Here is a 26,751-nt window from a genome sequence, read left to right as displayed (position 1 = left end):
TGCAGCTTCCTCCACCAAGATTCCAGGCTTCTCTCACCCGCCTTTATAGATTTCGCCCCACCCACACTGATGACGCACTTAGCCCCAACCCTCTCGGCCACTATTGATCTGGGATCAAAGGTCCTCCACTTCCGTCGGGATCGAAGGTCCTCCACCTCAATCGGGATTGAAGCTTGGCATTTCCCACCTAGACTTGTACCTGAGGGCCTATCAGGTCAATTTAATGCACGTAAATTAAGACTACAAAGGTAAGAACATTAAAAGGGGCTATTAAGGGATGGTGGTTTCAGAGACAAACATTGGAGGCGGGTAGAGGCCGTCTTTCTATCCATAAAACGACACATTTCACATATCACAATTAAATTACCTCACACTTATTAAAATTCGTTCAATATGGGATATAACTAACCTATCCTATGCAAAGTTAGCCCCTAGGAGTCATTCCCACAACAAGATTACAGCACACATCACATTAGAAACAAGCATTCTGAGTATTGCGCTGCAATACATGTCCCCTACCGGCAATCTGTCGTCCGGAAAACTGTTGGGGAAATTACCAAAGTTCAAAGTGCCATAACTTTGTCAAAAATGATCGAAACGTCGTGAAGTTCGAACTTGATCTGTAACTTATCCTGAGGAAACCATGTACCAAGTTTGAAATCATTAGCATTAAGAGTTTAGAAAAAAAGTCCGGAAAACTGTTCTTTGCGTGACGGACTGACAGACGGAGGGACGGAGTGCAAACCTATAGTCCCCTCCGGTGTACACCGGTAGGGGACTAACAATACCTTTCTAGCTAGGTGTAGCACACGTGTCTCTGCATACTCCATGCACAGGAGGCCATCCTCCACTTGGTATTTGCTGTGCAGATCCTGATAATATCCAGCACGCAGGGGGTCGACAGCAAGCAATTTCCTGAACCAGGTCAATGTTTTGCTTGCGTGACCCAATGGGTCGATGGCCCGCGACAGCAGTATACAAGTAAGCAGGCACCCTAGATCACAAAATAAATCATGAAAAACATGGAATCACAGCACTGGAAAACATCCATTCCATTCCTTCACCACCGTCTCTTAAATGCTAATGTGCCATCATTTACTTACATTTGTTCTCCGGTTCCAAATCCAGAAGCTGGTGGCATGAATCCATCTCCGCCCGCAGCACCGACGACTTCTCTACAGACAGCTCTAAGCTGCAATCCAAGAGTGTTGATCAGAGAGAGAGGGAGAGACAGAGGGGGAGAGAGAGAGCAAGGATGTCGTCAAAGTGGCAAAAGTACACCACTACATAGGAATGGATGCAGTAACTCTGACGACTGGCACACCTCATCTTTTCCACATCCAATTTCTTCCATTTATATAATGTAGCCTACAAAATCATGTGTCGTGTCTCACCCTGATCAAACGTATCTCTGACTGCCGCAAAGAGTACTCAAGCATCTCAATAATATTGTTCATTGATGAGACAGCCTGTGGATGTAAAAGGCCAGGTATGTCGACAATAAACTGACCTGAAAAGTTTCTGGTCCGTTGCAGAATCTTGGCACCAAGACTCATTTGACCCTGAGACAGAGGCCCAAGCCAGTGAGAGGTAAATGGATACAGATTAGTACAGAAAAACAAGTATATATGGTGACCTCCATAAGTATTGGAATAGTGAAGTCAAATTTATTATTGCTATACACTCAAGAAATTTGGATTTGAGATCAAAATATGAACATGATGCAGAAGGTTAGCTTTTATTTATTGGTATTTAATTTCTATGCATACAAGTTTTACCATTGCATAACAGTAACACTTTTTATGTTCAGTCCCCCATTTTAGGTAAGCATAAGTGAATGAATGAATAAATGATCGTTTTAAGGCCATTTTCCCCGCTAGAGCGGGGGTTAGCCTTGCGGGCCCCATGACAATCATGGTTCCCTGTTTGAGGCAATGTTTTTTTATGGCCGGATGCCCTTCCTGACGCCAACCCTTGGTCACGCTCTTATGATGTGCAGGGATATGGTGTACCTATTCTAAACTGGGGTACACACTGTGATCATTCATCCCAGCAAGCTGGTACTCAATTTGCCGACCTCGGAAGGATGACAGGCTGAGTCAACCCCCATGGCGTTAATTCAGCGATCGACCGGGATTTGAACCCAGGATCCTAGGATCCCAAGCCGGCACCCTAACCGCTAAGCCAACACCAACACCAGGCAAAGGGTAAGCATAAGTATTGGAACAAATCACTGACAGGTGTTTCTTGTTGCTTAGGTGCATTTATTGTTCACACATGAAAAGCTGTGAATGTCTAGGCTTGGTTTTAGCCTTTGCTTTTGCCTTTGGAGTCAGTCGGCGTAAACCAACATGAAGACCCGTCTGTCTAACAAAGAATAGCAAGAAATTTGGAAGATAAAAGAACGGAAGAATTCAATGAGAACAGTAGCACAAAAATTGGGCATAGAGAATACAACAATTTAGAATATCTTGAAAAATAAAGAAACCACTAGTGTACTTAGGCATAGATAACGGCCAGATCGGCCAAGGAAACAACTGCAGTTGATGATGGAAAAATCATCAGAGCTGTGAAGAAAAACCCTGAAACAAATGTCAGTGACATCACTAACAACCTCCAGAGTGCAGGGGTGAAATTTATCATAAATCTACCGTTCGAAGAAGACTTTGACAACAGAATTACAAAGGCTACACTGCAAGATGCAAACCACTCATCAGCAACAAAAATATAAAGGCCAGATTAGAATTTGCCAGAGATACAGAGGATACTTGCCAAATACAGAGGTGAACCAGTGAGTTCTGGAAGAATGTTTTGTGGACAAATGAGACCAAGATAAACATTTTCCAAAGTGATGCAAAGGCGAACTGCACACAGTGCCTTCAGAAAGTATTCACACCCCTTGACTTTTTTCACATTTTGTTGTTACAGCCTGAATTTAAAATGAATTAAGTTGAGATTTTTTTTTGTCACTGATCTTCACATAATATCCCGTAGCCTGGTGTTGGCTTAGCAGTTAGGGTGCCAGCTTGGGATCCTAGGATCCTGGGTTCGAATCGCTGTTGATCGCTGAATTAATGCCAGGGAGGTTGACTCAGCCTGTCATCCTTCCGAGATCAGCAAATTGAGTACCAGTTCACTGGTAATTCCCTGTGTGTCGCAAGAGGTGACTAACAGGGTTGGTGGCAGGAAGGGCATCCGGCCGTAAAACATTGCTTCAAAAAGGGGACCACGGTGCCCAAAAAAGGCCACCCCCGCTCTGCGGGGAAAATGGCCTCTGAAGGCGGTTCCTACACATAATATCCCATAATGTCAAATTGGATTTTTTTTTATTTTTATAAATTTTTAAAAAATAATTAAAGATGAAAAGCTGAAATTTCACAAGTCAATAAGTATTCAACCCTTTTGCTATGACACTCCAAATTGAGCTCAGGTGCATCCAATTTCCTTTGATCATCCTTGAGATGCCTTTATAACTTGATTGGAGTCCACCTGTAGCCAACTGAATCGATTGTATATGATTTAGAACAAAACACAACTTTCTATATAAGGTCCCACAGTTGACAGTGCATGTCAGAGCTGAAACTCTACCAGGAAGTCCAAAGAACTGTCCGTAGAACTCCGAGATCGAATTGTGAGGATGCATAGATCTGGGGAAGGGCGTAAAATAATTTCTAAAGTGTTGAACATTCCCAAGAGAATGGTGAGCTCCATCATCAGGAAATGGAAAGAATATGGAACTACCCAGACTCTTCCTAGAGCTGGCCGTCCCACTAAACTGAGCACCCGGGCAAGAAGGATCTTCGTCAGGGAGGTGACCAAGAACCCAATGACCACTCTGACAGAACTACACAGTTCCTTGGGTGAGATAGGAGAACGTGCCAGAAGGACAACAGTCACTGCAGCACTTCAGAAATCTAGGCTTTATGGGAGAGTGGCCAGACGGAAGCCACTCCTGAGAAAAAGTCACATGACAGAGCACCTGGAGTTTGCAAAAAGGCACGTGAAAGACTGAGAGCACGAAGCAAAACATTCTGTGGTCTGACGAGACGAAAATTGAACTCTTTGGCCTGAATGCAAAGCGCTACGTCTGACGGAAACCGAGTACAGCTCATCACCCATCTAACACCATCCCTACCAGGAAGCAGGGTGGTGGCAGCATCATGCTACGGGGATGCTTTTCAGCGACAGGGACTGGGAGACTTGCAAGGATAGAGGGAACATTGAATGGAGCCAAATACAGGCAAATACTTGAGGAGAACCAGCTTCAGAGTGCAAAAAACGTTAGACTGCGGCGAAGATTTTCTTCCAACAGGACAATGACCCCAAGCATACACCCAAAGCAACAATGCAATTCAGAAGAACGTGAAAGTCCTTGCATGGTCCAGCCTAAGCCCAGACTTGAATCCCATTGAGAATCTGTGGAAAGACTTGAAGATTGCTGTTCACCATTGCTCCCCATCCAACTTGACAGAGCTTGAGCAAATCTGCAAAGAAGAATGAGAGAAACTCCCAAAATCCAGATGTGCAAAGCTGATACAGACATACCCAAAAAGACTCAAAGCTGCAATCACTGCCAAAGACGCTTCACAAAGTATTGACTCAGGGGGTTGAATACTTAAGTAAATTAGATATTTCTGTATTTCATTTTCAATAAATTAATAAAAACATCGAAAAACACGTTTTCACTTTGCCATTATGGGGTATTTAGTGCAGATTGTTGACAAAAAAATTAATTTTAAATCATTTTAATTCAGGCTGTAACACAACAAAATGTAAAAATAGTCAAGGGGTGTGAATACTTTCTGAAGGCAATGTATGATCCAAACCATACCACCTCATCTGTGAAGCATGGTGGAGGTAGTGTCATGGCTTAGGCTTGCATGGCTGCCTCTGGAACTAGCTCACTCATCTTTATTGATGATGTAACTAATTATTACAGCAGCAGAATGAATGCGGAAGTGTGCAGAAACATTTTGTTTGCCCATGTACAAGAAAATGCCTCCAAACTCATTGAGTTGCACTTCAACATGCAGCAAGACAATGACCCAAAACACACTGCCAACACAGCCAAAGAGTTCATCGGGGAAAAAGTGGAAGGTTTTAGACTGGCTAAATCAATCTCCTGATTTAAATCCAAGGGAGCATACATTTCACTTGTCGAAAAAGAGACTAAATTCAGAAACCCCAAAAACAAACAACTGAAAATGGCTGCAGTAAAAGCTTGGCAAAGCATCTGAAAGAACGATGCCAAGAGTTTGGTGACTTCAATATAGCAACAGTATCAAATTTCACTTTTTTTTTTTTTTTTTTTTTTTTTTTTTCCACTGTTTCAATGTTTCAATAATTGCACCACTTCACTGTTTCAATAATTATGGAGGGCACTGACGACTCACAGAAGAGTAGTGCGTACATCACAGACACGTGGTCGCTGTAAACTTGGCAGCTACTGCAATCTCACCTCGATACAGAAGGCATTCTTTGTTTAACTGACCATCCTTCCATGCCACGTGCAAACAGTGCTGCAAAGTTTCCCCTTCCAGTAGCCCCGGAGGCAACTTGCACACCTGCCTCAAACACGAGACAAGACATTTGGTTGACACTCCATAAAAGACCACAATCTGGCTCACTCCACAATGAAAGCCAAACCTCGCCCTTCCAAGAGCTTAGACCTGGGATAAAAATAAATAAATAATAATTATAAACATAAGATAAATGGCCTCCATTCAAACTGCATGCACTTATATGCATTCACCCGAACAACTCCTTTGCCTAACAACATTTCCCCACAATGATATCGGCAACGTGGTACAAAAATCGTGCTCAGTAACATGCTCTTTTTCACAAAACTACAACCATATTGCCTGGAGTCCTAATATGACCCAATTGCCCCTCCTACAGAACTATTTCCTACCATTAGCTAAGCTAACTCTACCCCCAATTATATCTCGTCACCCCAAACCTCCACATCTCATCATCATCTAACTAGAATGGCACTTGGTAAGTGCATACCTCCACCAGGCTGAACAGTTTAGGTTTTGTGTCCCACTAATAGGCCGGATCTGCATCAGTACCTCAGCTTGTTCTTGCTGCCTCACCAATATAAACACCTCATGTTGTCAAAACTCGTCCACAACTTTTTGAAATATCATGCTATATATATATAGCATGATATAGCAATAAGCTATATCATGCTATATAGCAATAAGGAATATATATATCATTTTGGCGCTATCCCTCAATGGTGAAGAATCACTTAAAAATTCAAGTATCCGGATCTGGATATTCAGCAAAATCAAATCAATTCGTTCTTATCACACACCCAACCTCTCCAGGTTTCTTCTAAATCTGTCTATAAGTTGTTGAGATATCTTGCTCACAGACAAACAGACACACAGACAGACAGAGGTGAAAACATAACCTCCATCACCTTAGGTGGCGGAGGTAATGAAAAGCAAACAGGTGATGTGTGCTACAAACCCAAACATGAGAGAAAGTGCTCCTTTTATCAGGGACTTGCCACTTGGTAGGAAATGGACGTGAATCGATAAACAATACCGCTTCGTCCTCCTCCTTCCTCAACTACAAGAAGAAAGAAACGACATGAATGTCGGAAGTAATGTGAGTGGCTGACGCACTCACGACAATCTGGATAATAAATAAATAAGAAAAAAGGGCTTGACACACTCACATTGACTGGCTTGCTGAAAGAGACAAGAACAGTCTGCAGAGGTTTGGACACGTACACACAAGTGATGGCATCTTCTATTTCCGCTGCAGGAACAAAGAAAAAAAGAAAAGATACAAAGTGTAAAACAATGACAAGGTTCAAATAAATTGACATGCAGGTGGATTAAGGTATTAAGGATTAAGGATTATTAAGGATTAAGGCAGGTGGTAAAAAGTATCACTTTTGTGATACTCGCATCATTCCAGCTGAGTCGAATAGCGCCGGAGGATAGGCAGCAAGCTCCGTGCTCAGACAGGCATCTATGGGTACTGATCGGTTGCTTGACATCAGACCTATGATCCTCGCATAGATCATTTCCTGATCATACAACTTCTTGCCACCCAATGTTACATGTTTCTTCTTGTCATGTCATGTAATGTCATGTAATGTCATTAACTGGCCAACTGGTGCACTCCAGTTGTATATCGATGCACTCAAGGTCTTTGTCAAGCAGGCATTGGTGGCTGGAAATGTCGTGTTTGTCTTTGATAGATACTTTGATAACAGTACAAAGGCATACTGTCGCCTGCTCCAACAGGAGAAGCAGGGAACCAGCCGAATCCACATACTTAAACCAGACATGCCCACACCACCTAAGAGTGCAATCCTTGGTGTCTGCAAAAACAAGATGCAGCTAAACAGAATGGTTGCTGAAGCCCTGCTGGATCCTGACTTCTACAAACCCGCCACACAGAATGGACATAGTTTGACTCTCGCAGGTGTAGGTGATGTGCCTCTAGAGATTATGATGGGGATATGTCGGGAGCGTACAGATCTCTCATCAAGCCATGAAGAAGCTGATCCCATCCTCGTTCAACATGCCATATCACGGTGTGCGATGGGGGAGAACGTTCAAGTTATCTCAGATGACACAGATGTATTCATTCTTCTCCTCCATTTCTATGTCTCCCACAAGTGTACAAGTCCTCTATTCATGAGCTCTCCTCGTGCAGATCGTTCGATTGTAGATCTAAGAGCCACTGCTGAGAAGAACAAGGACAGGGCAAGGGCCATTCTTGTAATGCATGCGTTAACAGGGATTGATACTGTCGCAGCAACCTACAACATAGGTAAAAAGGTGGCACTCAAGGCCCTTCAAACAATTGACCCACAGAGTTTGTCCATCGTTGGCGATCCTCAAGCCAATCTTACTGAGATCTGCAGCTCAGCAACTGCCTTCCTGATTGCCTGCTTTGGCACGACATATGCTGAATGTAAATCAATGACCGAGTGCCGCCTCAAAATGTGGAAGAATAAAACAGGAGCTGGCACATCTATCAAGTTGTGTAGTCTACCACCTACAACTGAAGCAGTAACAGAAAATATCAAGAGAGCGCACTACCAAGTGGCGCACTGGCTGACAGCCATGTCCGGCATACCACCACAACTCAGTCCAAAAGACCATGGATGGGAGCAAGACGGCTCTGTCCTGAAACCCTGCACCATCACACAAGGAAGAAAACTGGCCCCTGATGAGATCCTTGAAATGGTACGGTGTGGATGTGAAAAATCTGCTTGTAAGGGTGGAAATTGCAAATGTAGCCTCATCGGTTGCACAGTGTTCTGTGCCTGTGAAGCTGGCCAACTGTGTCTCAATCCACTGACCAAGAGATCAAACATAGAAGATGAGAGTGATGAGGATGGTGATGATGCCAGTATAGACTCAAACTAATATCAGTACAACATCTATTAACAACTGATGGTTAAACTGCCGAAATCTCGGCTCTCTGCTCACCTTCACTCTTTCATTCCTCTTTTCTCCCGCCTCTGGAACAAACTCCCTCACTCCCTTCAATCCCACTCCTTCCTCCAGGTCTTTAAAACAGCTGTTCACCACCATCTCTTATCTTCCCCCATCCAAAACCTTGATCTTTTCTACCCCCGCTAATTCACCCCAGATCCACCTTGTTTGAAATTCCAACTTCTTTCCTGGAAGTCCTGGCAGTGTCCATATGTTTTATACCTCTCCCACCGCCCCCTTCCCTTGCCCCCCCCCCCCCAAAGCCCTCACCCTCTCTCAGATCTCTCGATGTCTCCATGTCTCTCGGTCCCTGCTCTCAAATGTTGTGTTTGTGTCCTTCCCCCTCTCTCCCCATCTTGTCTACCGCTCCCGATGTTATATGTTTTATGTGTCGGTTTGTCTTTCTGTGTGATTAATGTTCGCTCTTTCACGAGCCTCGATCTTGTATACAAAAAAAAAAAAAAAAAAAAAAAAATTGTGGCATAAATTTGTAGAATAGTAAAGTGGTCGCTATATTACCTCTTTTGTAAGTGTTTGCATTAAATTTGAGATTTGATATTTCCGTGTCGTGTCTTCTGTGGCCCAATATGAAACCAAACAGGCTTTGAAATTGACCATTACTATTTGACCTTGACTTCAAGTCACTCAAAACACCCTGGTTAATCTACTTATATGCCCATATACCTAATATCTGGTAAAAAAAACATCATCAGAACTGGCCTATAAAATGCTGAAACATTCTATTTTTCATCTTTTTGGGGTCACATATCACATTGACCATGTGATCTTGACCTTGAAATGCTTCGGTCACCTCACAAATCGATTCAGCAACCTAGGAAACCTATAATTTGATAGTAAAACCAACAAAATCAACCCATTAGTTGCTGAGATGTGCTAGTGGTTGTTTTTGCTAGATGCGGGTGGCAGCCATTTTGAAAATACGCAAATTTAAAAAATGCCACCGCCTAAATTTAATGTTATCATCCAGAAATGTTGACTAGGAGTCCCAAGGATGCCAAAAATGGAAAAACCTCTATGACTTGTTTTTTGAAGGGGTTCAACTGGATTTCCCCCTGACTATTATGCGACTCAATACTATCAGTGGTGAAGCGCCATGAAGGTATCCCATTCAGCTGTCGCTGTACCTTAATGGAAGCGATAAGTACCGCCTGCCACACAGTATATTAGGCCCCAACAGGGCGAAACCAGGTCGGTAACTGTGAGTTTTTGCAGGCATTATGATTGCATCTGAAATAAGATCTAAAAATTACGTACTGCTAGATGGCTCCTCCGGAATTTGTCAGGCAAGGCGTAAGTACGTGGCGGTGACGTCACTGCGTGCGCTCATTAGGTTGGAGAACTAAAATTATATTCTGATTGGTTACTCCCGACCACATCTAGGCGACACCATATAATGAGTGGATACCAGAGATAATGTACCGTGTGGGAGATGGTGCTTATCGCTCCCATTAGGGTACAGCGAGAGCTGAATGGGATAACTTAATGGCGGTTCACCACTGATAGCATGGAGTCGCATAATGACAAATATATATATATATATATATATATATATATATATATATATATATATATATATATATATATACATATACATACACATACATATACATATACATACATACGCATGCACGCACGCACACACATACATATACACACATGTATACATATATACATATTACATATACATATATATATATATACATATATATATATACATATACATATACACACATATATATACATATACATATATATATATACACATATATATACATATATACATATATACACATATATATACATATATATATACATATATATATATATATACATATATATATACATATATATATATATATACATATATATATATATATATATATACATATATATATACATATATATATATACATATATATATACATATATATATACATATATATATACATATATATATACATATATATATATACATATACATATATATATACATATACATATACATATATATATATATATATACATATACATATATATACATATACATATACAGCCGTGGCATTTAATATGGAATATATATTTTTTCTTGACTTGGGTTTACTTTCTTAACTCAGTATATCAATCTGGTGAATTTCTTTTACACTTTGGTGATTTATTTGTTAAAAGAACCATGTCACTGATTGTCTGTCGCAGCAAGAAGTCAACAGCAGGATTATATCACAGGTGGCATGGCAAAATGTACGGACAGGTGCATTTGATGATTGGCTTCACAGTCGGGTAGACAAGGGTTGTTGCGTTCTGTATTAGTGGAAAACAACTGCTGCACATCTCCAAAAGTTATTGCCGCTTCCTCTGGAGATGGTCCGTCAACTCGACAATGCTGTTTGTCATGGAGTGGTGGCTTTACGAAATTACGGCATGAAACAGCGTGCTATTGCTCGGCAGTATGGCATCACTCAAGGTCAGGTGTCAAAGATCCTGAAACGAAATGCTCAGAGGGGTGTCCCTACTCCAATACCGAGGCCAGGACGTCCCCGCAGAACCACAAGGAGTGATGATCGCCAGCTGCACCGGTTAGTCCGCAATGGCCGTACCAAGTCAGCTAATCGGCTTAGGGCTGAGTGGCAGCAACTGACAAATGTGCCTGTATCCAGAAGGCTAGTCAACCAACGACTGGTTCAAGCAGGCTATCGTGCCAGGCGTCCCCTGAGAAAGCCACGCCTGACCAGACAACACCGTCAGCGCCGATTGCAGTGGGCCAGAGAGCACCGTCAATGGCAGCCAGGACACTGGAATCACGTGATATTCAGTGACGAGTCTAAATTTCTGGTCTATCGTCAAGATGGCCGCGTCCGAGTGCACAGACAAGTGCATGCAGCCGACAACAAAGATTGTATAGTGCCAAGAGTCCAAGCTGGAGGTGGTGGGGTGACCGTTTGGGCTGCTTTTCATGCAGGGAGCAAAACTGACCTGGTTGTTCTGAATGGAAACCTGAACCAGTTCAAGTACAGGGCCATTCTGGAAGAAACATTGCTTCCATTTGCTCGTGCAGCCTTTCGAGGAAACTTTGCCTTTCAAGATGACAATGCACGGCCTCATCGTGCTCGCATGATCCAACACTTTCTTGCTGACCGTGGTGTAGAGCATATGGAGTGGCCTGCCATGTCCCCGGATATTAATCCGATAGAGAACTTGTGGGCAGAATTAACGCGTCAAATCGACCACTTGGACCAGCAGCCGACCTCTGTGCGTGAATTGCAGCAGGCTATTGTCACTGCATGGCAAGCGATTCCTGTCCAAACCTTGGCAAATCTCGTGAACAGCATGCCTCAACGTGTACGTGCTCTCCTGAATGCTCGTGGGGGTTACACGAAGTACTGAACTGTAATTTTACTGTCGGTAATCCCAGTCGTAATTTAACTTTTGTTTTTGTTAAAAAAAAATTTGGCTAATGTGCAAAATAAAGAGATACTTCTGGAAAACGTACAGAAGTTTAACACAGTACTGTCCATGAATTGAGTTCGATATCAGTTTACATCACTTTCAACGATCAATTTATTTGTTTCGAAATGTCAACTGTGGTTTTTGTTTCTTTTGAAGGTCACATTAACAAAATCTAGAATAATTTCAACATAATTCCAATGAACTTTTGGTTCTAAGACATCTTGAAAAGTAAGTTCACCCCCACCAAAAAAATATTCCATATTAAATGCCAAGTCTGTATATATATACATATATATACATATCCATATACATATATATATATACATATATATACATATCCATATACATATATACATATTCATATATATACATATCCATATACATATATACATATCCATATACATATATATATACATATCCATATATATACATACATATACATATCCATATATATATATATACATATCCATATATATACATACATATCCATATATATACATACATATCCATATATATACATACATATCCATATATATACATCCATATATAAACATACATATCCATATATACATATCCATAGATATACATACATATATATATAATTTTATATATATATATATATATATATATATATATATATATATATATTGTTACAGACGCGGTTGTGGATGTTGGTTTACCGAGCGGTTTGGTATGACCGCGCCTGCACGTTTACCCGATTATACTCGAACGTTGACTAGTCGCGCTACGCTAAATCAATTGAGGAAAAGGACACAACGGCTGGGTTAAAATGACACGACACCAAGGGTTCAGTTCTCAAGACCTCCGGAGGAGGTTATATTAGGGCGGAAGGTCAGATTACAGGAATGAGAGGGACAGCATAGAAAGATAGGCACTTAGACACACTTATCTTATTCCCTGACAGACGACAGATAAACAGGACAAAAACTGACTCACACGGGGATTGATGGCAAGGAAAGGCAGAATCGATGGCTCCAGGTGCACCTGGGCTCAGGGCAGGATCGACCCGGTCCGGTCTAGAGATGCGGGGAGGTCGCAGCGCTCGGATGTGGTGATTGTCTTCTCAAGCTGGGGGCGCATCTGACGTCACATCCGGTAAGTCGCTGCGTATATCCGGCGGGGAGTGACACGCCCTCGGCTCGTTAGCTCCGCCCCAGATGGAATCGGTCCGCCCTTCTTATTGGGTGCGGGGGGGTTACCAGGCTCCGCCCTTGACGAGGAGCTGACAGCCAGCCCCTTCGTGGTAACCCCGTGGAGCGCATGGGTAATGGCGGCTAACCGAGCCGGAGTGAGGACGCACACTCCCCGCGCGCCGTTGTTGTAGTTGTTGTAGTTGTTGTTGTAGTTGTTGTTTTAGTTGTTGTTTGGGGAAGAAGATGGGAGGAGGTATGGGAAGGTCCTAAACTCACTACTGGTGCCATATAATCACATTCTGGTGCAACGAAGAGTCAGAATTAATGGAAACGAGTCCTTAACTGACATAGACTAAGAATAACTAGCAAGATGTCCGAAAGTTGTCTACGTGAGATGCGGTGGACCTGGGCACGACATTTAATGGGGGAAAAAGGGGAAGGTCGGTTCTACAGAGTGTTATTTACAGGCAATGGGACTAGGGAATGGGGGATTGGGGATAGTTGGGGAGTATTGGGGAAATAGGGGAATATTTACAAGCGGATATGGATAGAGGCCAAATCCCATATCCGCAACATTGCACCCTTCTCTACCCTCGGGGCGTCCCGACCCGATAAATTTTTACCTACTTTAGTGTGGCACTCAGATGTAGTTCCCTCTACTATTAACTCTACCCTGAGTGCGACAGTTTTACAGATATTCACAAATGAGTAAATATGTCCCCCTGCGACGTTGCACCCTTCTCCTCACAGAAACACACCCACAGGATAACCGAATCCGGAAAGAATTCGCAAACTAAACATACAGCCGGTAGGGAGCATTATTTACAAGACTACGCTGATATTTACACTACGATCCAGGACCTGTTTTTGGAGGAACACATGCAGATGTTATGCATAGAGAGAGCACGCATGCCAGCATCGATACACCAACCCACGAGGGCTCTGTGGCCTTACGGCCTTTAATAATGTGCAGAGCACCCCTTCCAAGCACCAAAAGCACCACCCCAGCACCAATCGGTGCAGTCACCATTGTTCATTAAAATAAAAACAACAACCCCTAACCCTGCAGGTGTCTCTTGCTCTTCGTGTGGTGCACTTGGTGTTCTGGCTTCTTTCAAAAATAAAGAAAGGCGCCAACCGCGTCCATTTCTGTATTGTGGCCTTCAGTGGTGTCAACTAAAAGTGGTTCACCTGTATGGCATAGGTGCCACGTTGACCCATAGGTCCATCCACGGGTGGTGCTTGGCCGCAAAAGAACTGCGGTCCATTGTGGGTGGCCACAAACATTGCGGTCCATATGGTGTATCGATCCAGGCAGCAAGCAGCGAAAGTGCAGGCCCACAACTGCGAAGCCAGCACCTCTCTCTCCTCTCACTCTCTGCCCCAAAGGCAGATCCTCGGAGGTGGGAGACAAAAGAAGCAGACAAGTGAGTAAGGTGGTAAGGGCGCAAAAGTGCACGCAACACAAGGTAATGCACACTAGGGGCACATGGGAACCAGGTGAGACAGGTACGTTCCTACCGTACGCCCCCCCCCCCCCCACCAGGTAACCTACATGGCCCCTCCCTTACCCCTTACTGTATCCACAAAACACAACACTACCCATAAACATCTACTTTACCAATCAACAAACGTCCCTACTGTCTTCCCCGTTCCTCCCATATACCAAATTCGTCTTCTCTCCCTCCTAACCAATCAAATTTGCCATTTTCAACTCTCATCAAAATTTGCCATCTCCAACTCAACATCATAATTTGCCATTACCAATTCATCATCAGTCCCTCCTAGGGAGGGAGAGATGGAATCACCCCAATGTCTCATCCACGTTGTGATGCGTCTCACAAATCCTCACAGCAATCTCATTTCCTGCAACAAAACAAAGAAAACACAGGTGTGGAGTCATCATCACCACAGGTAAGTGGCTGCGTATGGTGCGACAGGTTCATCAATCCTAACTATTTCCTAAATGACTTTAACAACTTTACACTACCCGGGGTCTTTCTCCGGCCAAACCATTGGCCCTCTTACACTATGGGTTCTAAAAACCAATTCCCATTGAGCAAACTGTGGTGCTTTTCAATTTGGGGTCTCACTCCCCCGATTCATCTCCCGGTGCCCTCGCACAATTTCCGGGCTGTGGCGTGTACCTCTCCCAGCGGGTCTACCCACCTGCACACCTCCACCACTGCAGTTGCCTCCGAGCTTACCTGCTCCTAACCCTAACCTAACTACCTGGGGAAGGCCCTCTGGCGCTCTCCCCACTCGGTGCCCTCTCTGGCACTGGGCTACCCGATCCACACCCGGGATCCTCAGGCACCCACTCACAACTACCGGCTCCCAGAGCCCACCTGCGGCCTCACCTGGCCGACATCCTCACAGTGGTGGAGTGCCCAACCAACTACACACACTAACAGGCTACACACCCAGCCATTTCCACAACACTAATGCACCCATTCACAACACCATTCTGCAACCGCACCACAGATGCCAATATCCAACCACAATTTACCTGTACCCTCTACCTAACACTTACACTACCCGCCCCGGGTATCCGTGATGGGGGTCCACTCTTCCCCCATTCACACCTTCGCACCATGCACACCACTCCGTACCACTTACTCCAACTCTCTCCACACACCTGTACCTGCACACCTGTGCTCTCACACCTGGTGCCACCTGCACCCTTCTCTCCCCAAGCGCATTCGCGCTGATCCACAACACTCATTACTCACACACTGCTCCACACACCTGTCCAGTTGCACACCTATGCAATCACACCTGTTCAATCCTCACACAGCATCATCTCATCTAACTACTCCCTTCTGAAACTTGCGCTTCCCAGTCGTCCCTTTAAACTATTGCGCTCCCACGTCATTATCATCCACACTAATCTACCTGCGTCCCCACTACAGGTATCAGTCACTAACTAAACTTAACGTCACCTAATGTCATCTTCTAGGGCCCTATCAATATAACCTAACCCACCCGGGCTAGTTTTCACTGCCATCACCCCATAAACTATTGCTCCTTGGCCCCACTATGGGAAGGGTGGCAGGGATGCCACCCTTACCCACCGGGCCCATCGCTCACTACCAATTTTGCACATCAAATTTCAACAAATCAAAAATTTGCCAATCACTACCCATCATCTGCCAATCACTACTGCCAATCCCTTGCCAATCATCAAATTTTGTTTTTCTCTAATTTTGGGTCCAAAACACTAACCTCATCACACAGTCTACTCCCTAATGCCTCTCGGTGCGCCAATTCCCGTCCAAAGCCCGGCTTCGTAAAGCCAAGCCATGAATGCGGGTTGTTCCGTGCCAACGGCTGGATGCGTCCGGCATTCGGTGCAGGGACGGGGGCTTACCCGTGCCGAGATCCCACGCACCACCTCGGCGTGGAGCCATCCAATGCCCCGATCTCGACCTGCCGGCACGTCTCACTAGAAAGTGGTCGCCATGACGACCCTTTCTATCGGGCTGCCCGCTCCGCCTAGTGGAGCACGGACGCGGCCGTTCAAAGCGAGGCCCAGCACGCACCGAGGGCCCGCTTCGGCTAAAAGTCGCTCTAACCTCTAACCCGTCTAACGTCGATGCTTCACCTGGACGCTTACACCCCGCAGCCCGTTCCTTGCTCACACATCCAGCCGCTCCCATGCTCCTCGTACCTTTCCTTACACACCCAGGCACACCCATTCCACTCACAGCCTTGGTCACACACCTGACCACCGAACACTTTGGCACACATTCGTTGCTCGCACACCTCACCAATACACCGCTTCGCGCCCCCTCCTCTGTCACCTCCTCTGTGACAATCACAGGTGTGCTCTCATTCGCACACCCAACCACGTGCCTCACTACCAATTCCAGCGTGCATTCCCACTCACGCTCTACCATTCCAGGTGTGCATCCTTCCATCCCAGGTGTACATCCTCGCTCACCTGTCACAACCAACACTCTCCTTGTCACTCTCACTACTCTCACCTCCATTCTTGACAGCGCACTCACCCTTACTTTCGACAGCACACTCTTTCCCCATGCACCTGTCCGTCACACACCTTTCTCGCGCACACTCTCCCGTTACACCCTCTGTAACACTCACCACAGGTGGACACTCTTCCTTACTTCTGACAGCGCACTCTTTCCCCATGCACCTGTCCGTCACACACCTTTCTCGCGCACACTCTCCCGTTACACCCTCTGTAACACTCACCACACCGCGCTTCCATGTGCCCCCTCGCACACGCGCTACGACCGACTCACTCTCGCCAGCACCCTCACTCCTTGGCACGCACTTTTTCCTCACACACCCCAGAGTCGGACTTCCTCGCACACCTCCTTTTTCGCACACCAGACCTGTCGCACACTTCACCAACGGCCTCTCACGAACACCCGGGTCCATCTCGAACCCCAAGCTTATTAAATCCCCTGGCGCATCATACGCACGACCATATTGGTCACCACTTACACCGGGTCCTCTTCCTCTTCGCTTCTCCTCCATCACCTGCGAATCCCTCATCCGGTTAATGAGCACATCATCACGATCCGAACACAGACTTCGGACCAATTCTTTTATCTCCTCTTTTATCTCTTTCTTATCCCCTCTCCGTCGCTTCTTAATTTCGCTCACCCCTTCTTCCACTTCTTCTAATTGCTGCTTCACCTCTTTTATTCCCCGGTACGTCTCCTCAAGCTCGTCCTCCAAGGCTACCTTGACCGTTTCCATGTGCGTCCTCACCTGCCGGTCCTTCGTCTCCATTACCTCTATCACCTCGTCCAGCCTCGTTGTCAGTCCCTCACGTACCATCTGACATTCCCTCTTCGTCGCTACCAAGTCATCTTTTAGTTCTTTCTGTGTCGCTTTTAAACCTCCTAATACCGCAGTGTTCCTTTGAACCTGCTCCGTTAGTCCTTTTTGTCCCTCCGTCAGCTGTTCCACCTCCTGCGTCAGGTCCTCTATGCCCCCTTGCAATTTTACAGTCCCCTTTCTCACCTCCTTCTCCATGCGCTCCTTACAGTGCCTCACCTCCTCGCGCACTCCTCCGACCTCCTCACTCACTCCTCTTCTGATCTCCTCTCCCATCACTTGCATCTCCTGCCCAGATGCCACCCTCATCTGCTCCATTTCCTCCCTATGAGCATCCAGTTTGGTTTCTACCCCCATTCTGACCCCCTCTATCTGCTGCCCCATTTGGTTAACTTCCCTTTCCGCTTGGTCCCTCATGTCCCTCAATTTGCCTTCCATCCTGTTTTCTAACCCCTCTAACCCATTTTTCACTCCCTCTATCTGATTCTCCTGGGCAGCCATTCTATTTTCTACCCCCATTAACCCCTTTTTCACCTCTTTTATCCCGTTGTCTAACCCCTCAAATTTCTTGTCTAAACCCTTAAAATTATTGTCTAACCCCTCACCGGTACCCCTCGCTTCGTCCCTCATTACCCCCATTTGGCCCTCTAATCGCTCACTATCAACCCTCATTTGCTCATTCTGAGCCTCCATCCGGTTCCCCATTACCCCCATTTTTGCTTCTAGCCTCTCCATAAGGGCCCCCATTTGCAACATAAAAAGGTTCGGATCCACCAGGGGCGCTGCCACGGTCGCGGGCGCGGTGACCAGCGAGGCGCCATTTTGCGCGTCTGCTACCCTCGCTGCTTCGCTCTCCTCACGTCCCTCAATTTGGTCCTGGACCGACCCTGCCTCACTCTCCCCTACCGGACCCCAGCTGTCTTGATCCGCCATAGCGCGACCTTCAAAATTCGGGTTTTTATTTTCGTAAAACAAATTCAAATTTCGCCGTTATAATTTCGAGCGGGAAACGCGCTCCGGGTCGAATTCTACCTCCCCAACACCAATTGTTACCCTAGTGGTACAATTGGTGTTCCAAAATTTGGGCCTAATAAATTTAGTCCCGGGTCCGAATTCCACTCCTCGACACCAATTGTTACAGACGCGGTTGTGGATGTTGGTTTACCGAGCGGTTTGGTATGACCGCGCCTGCACGTTTACCCGATTATACTCGAACGTTGACTAGTCGCGCTACGCTAAATCAATTGAGGAAAAGGACACAACGGCTGGGTTAAAATGACACGACACCAAGGGTTCAGTTCTCAAGACCTCCGGAGGAGGTTATATTAGGGCGGAAGGTCAGATTACAGGAATGAGAGGGACAGCATAGAAAGATAGGCACTTAGACACACTTATCTTATTCCCTGACAGACGACAGATAAACAGGACAAAAACTGACTCACACGGGGATTGATGGCAAGGAAAGGCAGAATCGATGGCTCCAGGTGCACCTGGGCTCAGGGCAGGATCGACCCGGTCCGGTCTAGAGATGCGGGGAGGTCGCAGCGCTCGGATGTGGTGATTGTATTCTCAAGCTGGGGGCGCATCTGACGTCACATCCGGTAAGTCGCTGCGTATATCCGGCGGGGAGTGACACGCCCTCGGCTCGTTAGCTCCGCCCCAGATGGAATCGGTCCGCCCTTCTTATTGGGTGCGGGGGGGTTACCAGGCTCCGCCCTTGACGAGGAGCTGACAGCCAGCCCCTTCGTGGTAACCCCGTGGAGCGCATGGGTAATGGCGGCTAACCGAGCCGGAGTGAGGACGCACACTCCCCGCGCGCCGTTGTTGTAGTTGTTGTAGTTGTTGTTGTAGTTGTTGTTTTAGTTGTTGTTTGGGGAAGAAGATGGGAGGAGGTATGGGAAGGTCCTAAACTCACTACTGGTGCCATATAATCACATTCTGGTGCAACGAAGAGTCAGAATTAATGGAAACGAGTCCTTAACTGACATAGACTAAGAATAACTAGCAAGATGTCCGAAAGTTGTCTACGTGAGATGCGGTGGACCTGGGCACGACATTTAATGGGGGAAAAAGGGGAAGGTCGGTTCTACAGAGTGTTATTTACAGGCAATGGGACTAGGGAATGGGGGATTGGGGATAGTTGGGGAGTATTGGGGAAATAGGGGAATATTTACAAGCGGATATGGATAGAGGCCAAATCCCATATCCGCAACATATATATATATATATATATATATATATATATATATATACATATATATATACACATATACATATATATATATATATATATATATATATTTTATATATACATGTAATGACAATATCAGAATAGAATATTGGAGGAAATTTGGCATGTACAAATAACTTTAATTTAACTTGCATAATAAAAGCTCATCAACCATCATTGCCTATAAAATGCTGTAAAAAGCAGGCTGTTGCATACCTCGGCCGAGCAGCCAGCGATGGTAAAACCACGCACTCTGGTCACTGGGGTCGGTGAAAAAAGCGTTCTGCGCAAGTTCATACTCTGCATGCAAAAACAGAGTTTGCACATTTAAACAACTTTATTCTAATACAAACAACTTTATACTCTCAACCCTTCCACACACTCCGCCCCTTTCCTTTCTTCACCTCAGAAATGACACAGCATATCCTGCGTTATCAGAGAAAATCAAATTTAATGCCAACTGCAAGTAAATCATTCATCAAATTAACTTAACCCAGCAGGATACAAAGCAAGATAACAGCAAAACTTGTTTTTTCTCTTTTTTTCTTCTCCAATATACATGATCGAGGCTTATAGAAGAGCTATTACAAAATGGAAGGGAGCAGAATGGAAATGGGGAAACACCAGCAGCAGAAAAGACGTGAGAATGAGAATAAGATCAGGGGGAGGAGAAGAACGACACATGGGGGTGAACGAGCTGAATGAAAGAAGCAAAAAGATAAAAAGGAAAGCGGGGATGAAAGAGAAAAGGAACAAACCAACCGGCAACTCACAAAAAGAGGATGGAGAGAAGGGTGGAATTCGTGGAAAAAAATCACAATAACCTGGAAAAATTTAAATGCTTGGGAATGGGGTAATTTGGGGTAGAGTAGATCATAAGTATGGTTGGGGACAATATGAGATGGTGGTGAACAGCTGCCTTGAGGCCCTGGAGGGAAGAATGAGATTGAAGAGAATGTGGAAGTTGGTTCTACAGGTGAGGAAAAGAGGAAAAGGAGGAACAAATGAGGGAGGTCAGCAGTGATCCTGGATTTTTGGACTTTAACAAGAAAAGTGTTACTGGCAGATCATGTGCACCATGCAGAAACCAGGGAGGACAGACCCAAGAGAGGGTAGAAGGTGTAAGACCGAAAAGGAGGTGGTAGAATAGAGAGACCAAACGGTCTGTGATGTGAAAGTAACAGGCCGAGACACTCAGCTTCGTCATGGGAGATCTCAATGATTTTGAGGGCCTTGCTGTCCACGTCATCAGAAAGAGCAAGGTGTCAGGCAGGGACACCAGCCCAAAGAGGAGAGCAGTACTCCATCAAGCTGTGAATGAAGGCCTTATAGGTTGTCAGAAGTTCAGAATGGCCGAGGAAAGACTTTGTACGACGAAGGAATAAGAGAGGGGGTAATTAATAAAGAAAAGGAATAGTTTCACAGGAATAATGGAGGGAGAAAAGCTAACCAGCCCGAAGGCAACAGGGGTGGGTGATCAATGGCGATGCAGAGCCCAAGGACAGCTGGAGGGGGATAGGGGGAGAGGTGATGCAGAGCCCGAAGACGGCAAGGTGCGACGTGATGCCAAAGGACACGGGGAGACATCATGCCCAAGGACGGCGGGGAAAAGGGAAGGGCGTTTCTCACTGGACTCGTGTAATTGTCAGAGAATCCACTCCGAGTCTTGGAGGTTCAAACTGAATACTGGGCAAGTCATACTAAAGACTTATGTGCTGCATCCTTGCTTGGTGCCAAGGACAAACGACCATAAGTTGGCAATCATTGTGCAGGCTTGTTGGGCCTAATGGCATCCTAGTGCATTGAAGTTCGTTGAAAAGGAACTCATTACAAGGCGTGGAAATGGACAAAAAAACCCTTTCAGAATCTTTGACTCAAAAGTGCAATATTATCGGTTGGTTCTGCTCATACTCACGTGGCAGAAACACGGCACTCAAAACTCACCTTTCAGTAGCTGAGGCTCTGCCACACGACCCTTTTTTTCAGGGTCTGGGTAGATCCGTGGAAGAAGGCAGCTGCGATAGTGCCACGCTGAGTAGTTCGAGAAGTTGGTGCCGATTAGTTGGGACGTGTACTCAAGTTCGTCGGTGTCGGGAATACCCGCGTGTTGCACTACAAAGCGTCGATGATCCCAACAATGAACTGCAGAAAGTCAAGAGCAGAGGATAAAAACTGATGAAAAGAACAATCATCTTGGAACAAGATTCTACCCTCTCAAGGAACAAGAAACTAAAGGCATCACTTTTTCTAATTATTCAATTCATACACATTCACATTTTCCCCCTTTCCTCATGCATACAAAATAACAACTCTAAGCTCCAGATCCAGCAAACCCCCAGCACCCTACATTGGGATCCAGCAAACCCTCATCATCCTGCATTGGGATCCAGCAAACCCCCAGCACCCTACATTGGGATCCAACAAACCCCCAGCACCCTACATTGGGATCCAGCAAACCCTCATCATCCTGCATTGGGATCCAGCAAACCCCCAGCACCCTACATTGGGATCCAGCAAACCCTCATCATCCTGCATTGGGATCCAGCAAACCCCCAGCACCCTACATTGGGATCCAGCAAACCCTCATCATCCTGCATTGGGATCCAACAAACCCCCAGCACCCTACATTGGGATCCAGCAAACCCTCATCATCCTGCATTGGGATCCAGCAAACCCCCAGCACCCTACATTGGGATCCAGCAAACCCTCATCATCCTGCATTGGGATCCAGCAAACCCCCAGCACCCTACATTGGGATCCAGCAAACCCCCAGCACCCTGCATTGGGATCCAGCAAAGCCCCAGCACCCTACATTGGGATCCAGCAAACCCCCAGCACCCTGCATTGGGATCCAGCAAAGCCCCAGCACCCTACATTGGGATCCAGCAAACCCTCATCATCCTGCATTGGGATCCAGCAAACCCCCAGCATCCTGCATTTGGGATCCAGCACCCTACATTGGGATCCAGCAAACCCCCAGCACCCTGCATTTGGGATCCAGCAAACCCCCAGCACCCTGCATTGGGATCCAGCAAACCCCCAGCACCCTGCACCCTGCATTGGGCCAAACCACCACGCACAGTTCCTTTCATCTTTCTGAAGAAAGGCTCCACAGAGACGAAGTTCTTTGGCCCAATCCGTATCTTTGGCGTGAGCCAGCACCCAAGCACGGTGGTGCCATGCACCATATGACTTGGGGTTCACGCGCAGACATGTCTCCAGGAACGGCAACTCCGCAGAAAGAACTTCCTTGACTTCTTCTAGTCTATATCAATGTTGAAAGCACAAATATCAGAACGGTGGAGGGGTATGTGAGCACCTCATCATTATGGTCTCCAGTTGGGGAGCTTCACACGGCACACTTTACACACAAAAGACGCTCAATCAAAGCCAAAAGGAACACCTTGTCACGTCGATGCTCCCATTCACTCACCTGCCCTTCTCCCAGAACAATAAGATCTCACGTCGAAAGTTCCACAAGGACGCAATGTCCGGATTTTGCTCCAAGATGTTTTTTGTGATCTCCAACGCTTCTTTGTCGAACTCGCCGTTAGCTCGCTGGAAAGACAGGTGGCATGAAAAGGTGTTATAATTCGTAAATTTTGCATTTGTAGGACAACCACTTAAAGATTATAGTTAATCTTGGATTTGTGCCGGCCCTCGGGTGGATGTTAAACGGGCGTCCCCGTCTGCCAACATCGTCATTGCTGGACGTTAAAGATCCCATGGCGTTCTTCGCGAAGAGTAGGCGAGCTATCCCCGGCAACCTGAACTAATCCCAAATTCCTGCCCGAACCAGCACACGGCACTATCAGTGGAACAGGCACACAGTCAGCCAATGCTGCTACCCCTCAGCCAATGCTGCTACCCCTCAGCCAATGCTGCTACCCCTCAGCCAATGCTGCTACCCTTCAGCCAATGCTGCTACTTCTCAGCCAATGCTGCTACCCCTCAGCCAATGCTGCTACCCCTCAGCCAATGCTGCTACCCCTCAGCCAATGCTGCTACCCCTCAGCCAATGCTGCTACCCCTCAGCCAATGCTGCTACCCCTCAGCCAATGCTGCTACCCCTCAGCCAATGCTGCTACCCCTCAGCCAATGCTGCTACCCCTCAGCCAATGCTGCTACCCCTCAGCCTTGTGCTGCCTCTGAATGAAGAAGAATCTTGGATTCCTGACCCCTCACCCCCAACCTCGAATGAAGCAAAGACGTTTTGAGTTACAATTTTTACAAAAGATGTTAAAGTTTGACAATTACCATATTTACAGGAGCCGTGATGCAATAAGCAGATAACACATTACTCGCTTGGTTTTCTGTCTATACACGAGGACATTGTGAACCAATTCCCTCTCATTCCCTCCCACCCGGCCTCTCCCACCCTCCCACCCCCCTCCCACCCGGCCTCTCCCACCCTCCCACCCCCTCCCACCCGGCCTCTCCCACCCCCTCCCACCCGGCCTCTCCCACCCGGCCTCTCCCACCCTCCCACCCCCTCCCACCCGGCCTCTCCCACCCCCTCCCACCCGGCCTCTCCCACCCCCCCCACCCCCTCCCACCCGGCCTCTCCCACCCCCTCCCACCCTGCCTCTCCCACCCCCTCCCACCCTGCCTCTCCCACCCCCTCCCACCCTCCCTCTCCCACCCCCTCCCACCCTCCCTCTCCCACCCCCCTCCCACCCTCCCTCTCTCTCCCACCCCCTCCCACCCTCCCTCTCTCTCCCACCCCCTCCCACCCTCCCATCCCCTACCACCCCCTCCCACCCTCCCATCCCCTACCACCCCGTCCCACCCTCCCATCCCCGCCTCTCCCACCCTCCCATCCCCCCATCCCCTCCCACCCGGCCTCTCCCACCCTCTCCCCCTTCCCACGCCGCCTCCCCCCAAGCCCTCTCCCTCCCACATATCCCGAATCCCGATGTCCCTGCTCTCAAATGATGTGTTTATGTGCTTCCCCTTTTCTCCCCACCTTGTCTACCGCTCCCCTTTTTATATACTTTGTTTGTTTGTTTGATTTGTTTGTGTGATAAATGTTAGCTCTTACACGAGCCTCGATTCTGGATACAAAAAAAAGAAAAAAAAAAAGAAAAAGAAAACCAAAAGGAGACGACACCTTAGAAGCTGCTGCAGCGCTTGCCACCTGGAACAACTTCAGCTTCTTCTCGCGTTCTTTCCTCTTCGTTTCCGCCTGCTCGGCAGAAGTCTTCACCTTCACACGGCCATGCTGCGCAATCCATTTTAAATAGATAAATAAGTTATTTTTAAAAACAGCACAAACTACAGTATTAAAAAAACATTTCTGAACGAGGATCATGTGAAAGCAACCCAAGAATGCTTTAGTAATAGTACCTTCTGCACTCATTCATTCCTTTTAAAGTGAGGAGTTCATTCCTCTAAAGTCTAAAGGGAATGATATTGTCATTGTGGAAATACAGTAAAACGTAACATGGGCCTTTGATGCATCAACGTGTGCATCGTCCCTCGGATAGACGTTAAGCTGGGTGTCCCATCTTCCAGCATCAGTTGGTGGACATAAAGTTTTTTTGTGAAGAGTGGGCGAGTTATCTCCGGCACCCTGAATAACTTACAAATTCCTGCTCAAATTACTATCAGTCAAACACGTCAGGCCTGTCCAGCCAGTTCGTGAAAGACTTGAGCTTAAACTTCCCTGATCCCAAAGGTGGGAATAATTGTAGTCGTCAACAAAGTGGTCGTGATTGTCATTGTTGACGTTGTCGCAGTAGCAGTAGCAGTCGTAGTCGACAAGTCCTCTAACACACCTGGGGTGTTTTCCCTTACCAATCAGCTCGCTATCGCTTGCCAAGCCAGACGTTCCTTATCAACCGTTTTGATGGAGTGCTAGCTTGAGTGCTTAAGCCGCTTGGCCAGCGCTCTACAAGCTGCTTGCTAATGGAACACACCCCCGTACTTACGAGGACACCATCTACCAATTCGTGCTAGCACGAGCAGACGGGATACCCTGCTTTGTGTGCAAATCCGCACAACACGAGAAAACAGATTGTACCGGTAATGCCAATTTATAAACCTGGACGCTGAGACCACATGACATGTGCGGTCTCTTTCGTCTGGCCACATAGGCCGGGTGTCCCTCTGAAACGAGGGGTCTATCACCGGGCCGGCCTCAGGCGGGGCCTCCACACCTGTACAAAAACCTCCACTCAGGAACGCATTATGTGGCTCGGCTCGGTTCAAAGACGGCCATCCTGCCTGCACTCACCATTTTGGTGCGATGTGGCCTCAAGTAGGGAGGAACCGTCTGGTTCGGTGAACGCGATTCGTCTCCTTCCTTCACTTTTATTTTTAACCTCTCTTTCCTTCATGTCATGAGGTGTTGAACCGTACCTCTTGGTTTGTTGACATATTAGGCTTTAATAAATTGTTTTTACTTTTGTAAACCTTTTATAAATAATAACATTTTAATTTTTAAGACTGCAATAAAAAAATAATTAATAGTTCGACGTTAAACAATAAGCAGGCGAAAAGAGGGTATTACAAGCCGAGCTTGTGATACACCCTTATCAATTGCTGTAATCGTATGCAGCGCAGACTAAATTTTGGAAGATTTGCTTCCTAAGGTACAAGTAGAAGGAAAAACACAAAAGCAGAA

The 26,751-nt window shown here is 46.3% G+C and overlaps 1 protein-coding gene across 2 annotated transcripts in view; it reads right to left on the bottom strand.

The window, feature by feature from the left end:
• RABGGTA (Rab geranylgeranyltransferase subunit alpha) overlaps positions 1-26,491 on the bottom strand; it is a 44,163-nt gene extending 17,672 nt beyond the window's left edge. Inside the window, exons 1-12 of one of the 2 annotated variants that reach the window (XR_013623560.1) lie at positions 26,362-26,487; positions 25,237-25,347; positions 23,560-23,684; positions 23,207-23,391; positions 22,071-22,268; positions 20,343-20,426; positions 6,689-6,771; positions 6,478-6,579; positions 5,459-5,564; positions 1,511-1,562; positions 1,104-1,192; positions 789-994 (exon numbers count right to left, since the gene is read on the bottom strand). Coding sequence is in view for 1 of the 2 variants with exons in the window: in XM_068116307.2 (XP_067972408.2) it covers positions 789-994; positions 1,104-1,192; positions 1,511-1,562; positions 5,459-5,564; positions 6,478-6,579; positions 6,689-6,771; positions 20,343-20,426; positions 22,071-22,268; positions 23,207-23,391; positions 23,560-23,684; positions 25,237-25,347; positions 26,362-26,364 (1,344 nt within the window). In the remaining variant the exon portion in view is untranslated. Of the gene's footprint in view, positions 1-788; positions 995-1,103; positions 1,193-1,510; positions 1,563-5,458; positions 5,565-6,477; positions 6,580-6,688; positions 6,772-20,342; positions 20,427-22,070; positions 22,269-23,206; positions 23,392-23,559; positions 23,685-25,236; positions 25,348-26,361 lie in introns of both variants that reach the window. The other variant, XM_068116307.2, reaches the window with a different exon arrangement.
• Positions 26,492-26,751: the final 260 nt, after the last annotated feature.

Source organism: Myxine glutinosa, chromosome 5 (assembly GCF_964187855.1).
Source record: "Myxine glutinosa chromosome 5, kmMyxGlut1.1, whole genome shotgun sequence".
Classification (NCBI taxonomy): domain Eukaryota; kingdom Metazoa; phylum Chordata; class Myxini; order Myxiniformes; family Myxinidae; genus Myxine; species Myxine glutinosa.
This window is presented reverse-complemented; position numbering and strand designations above follow the sequence as displayed.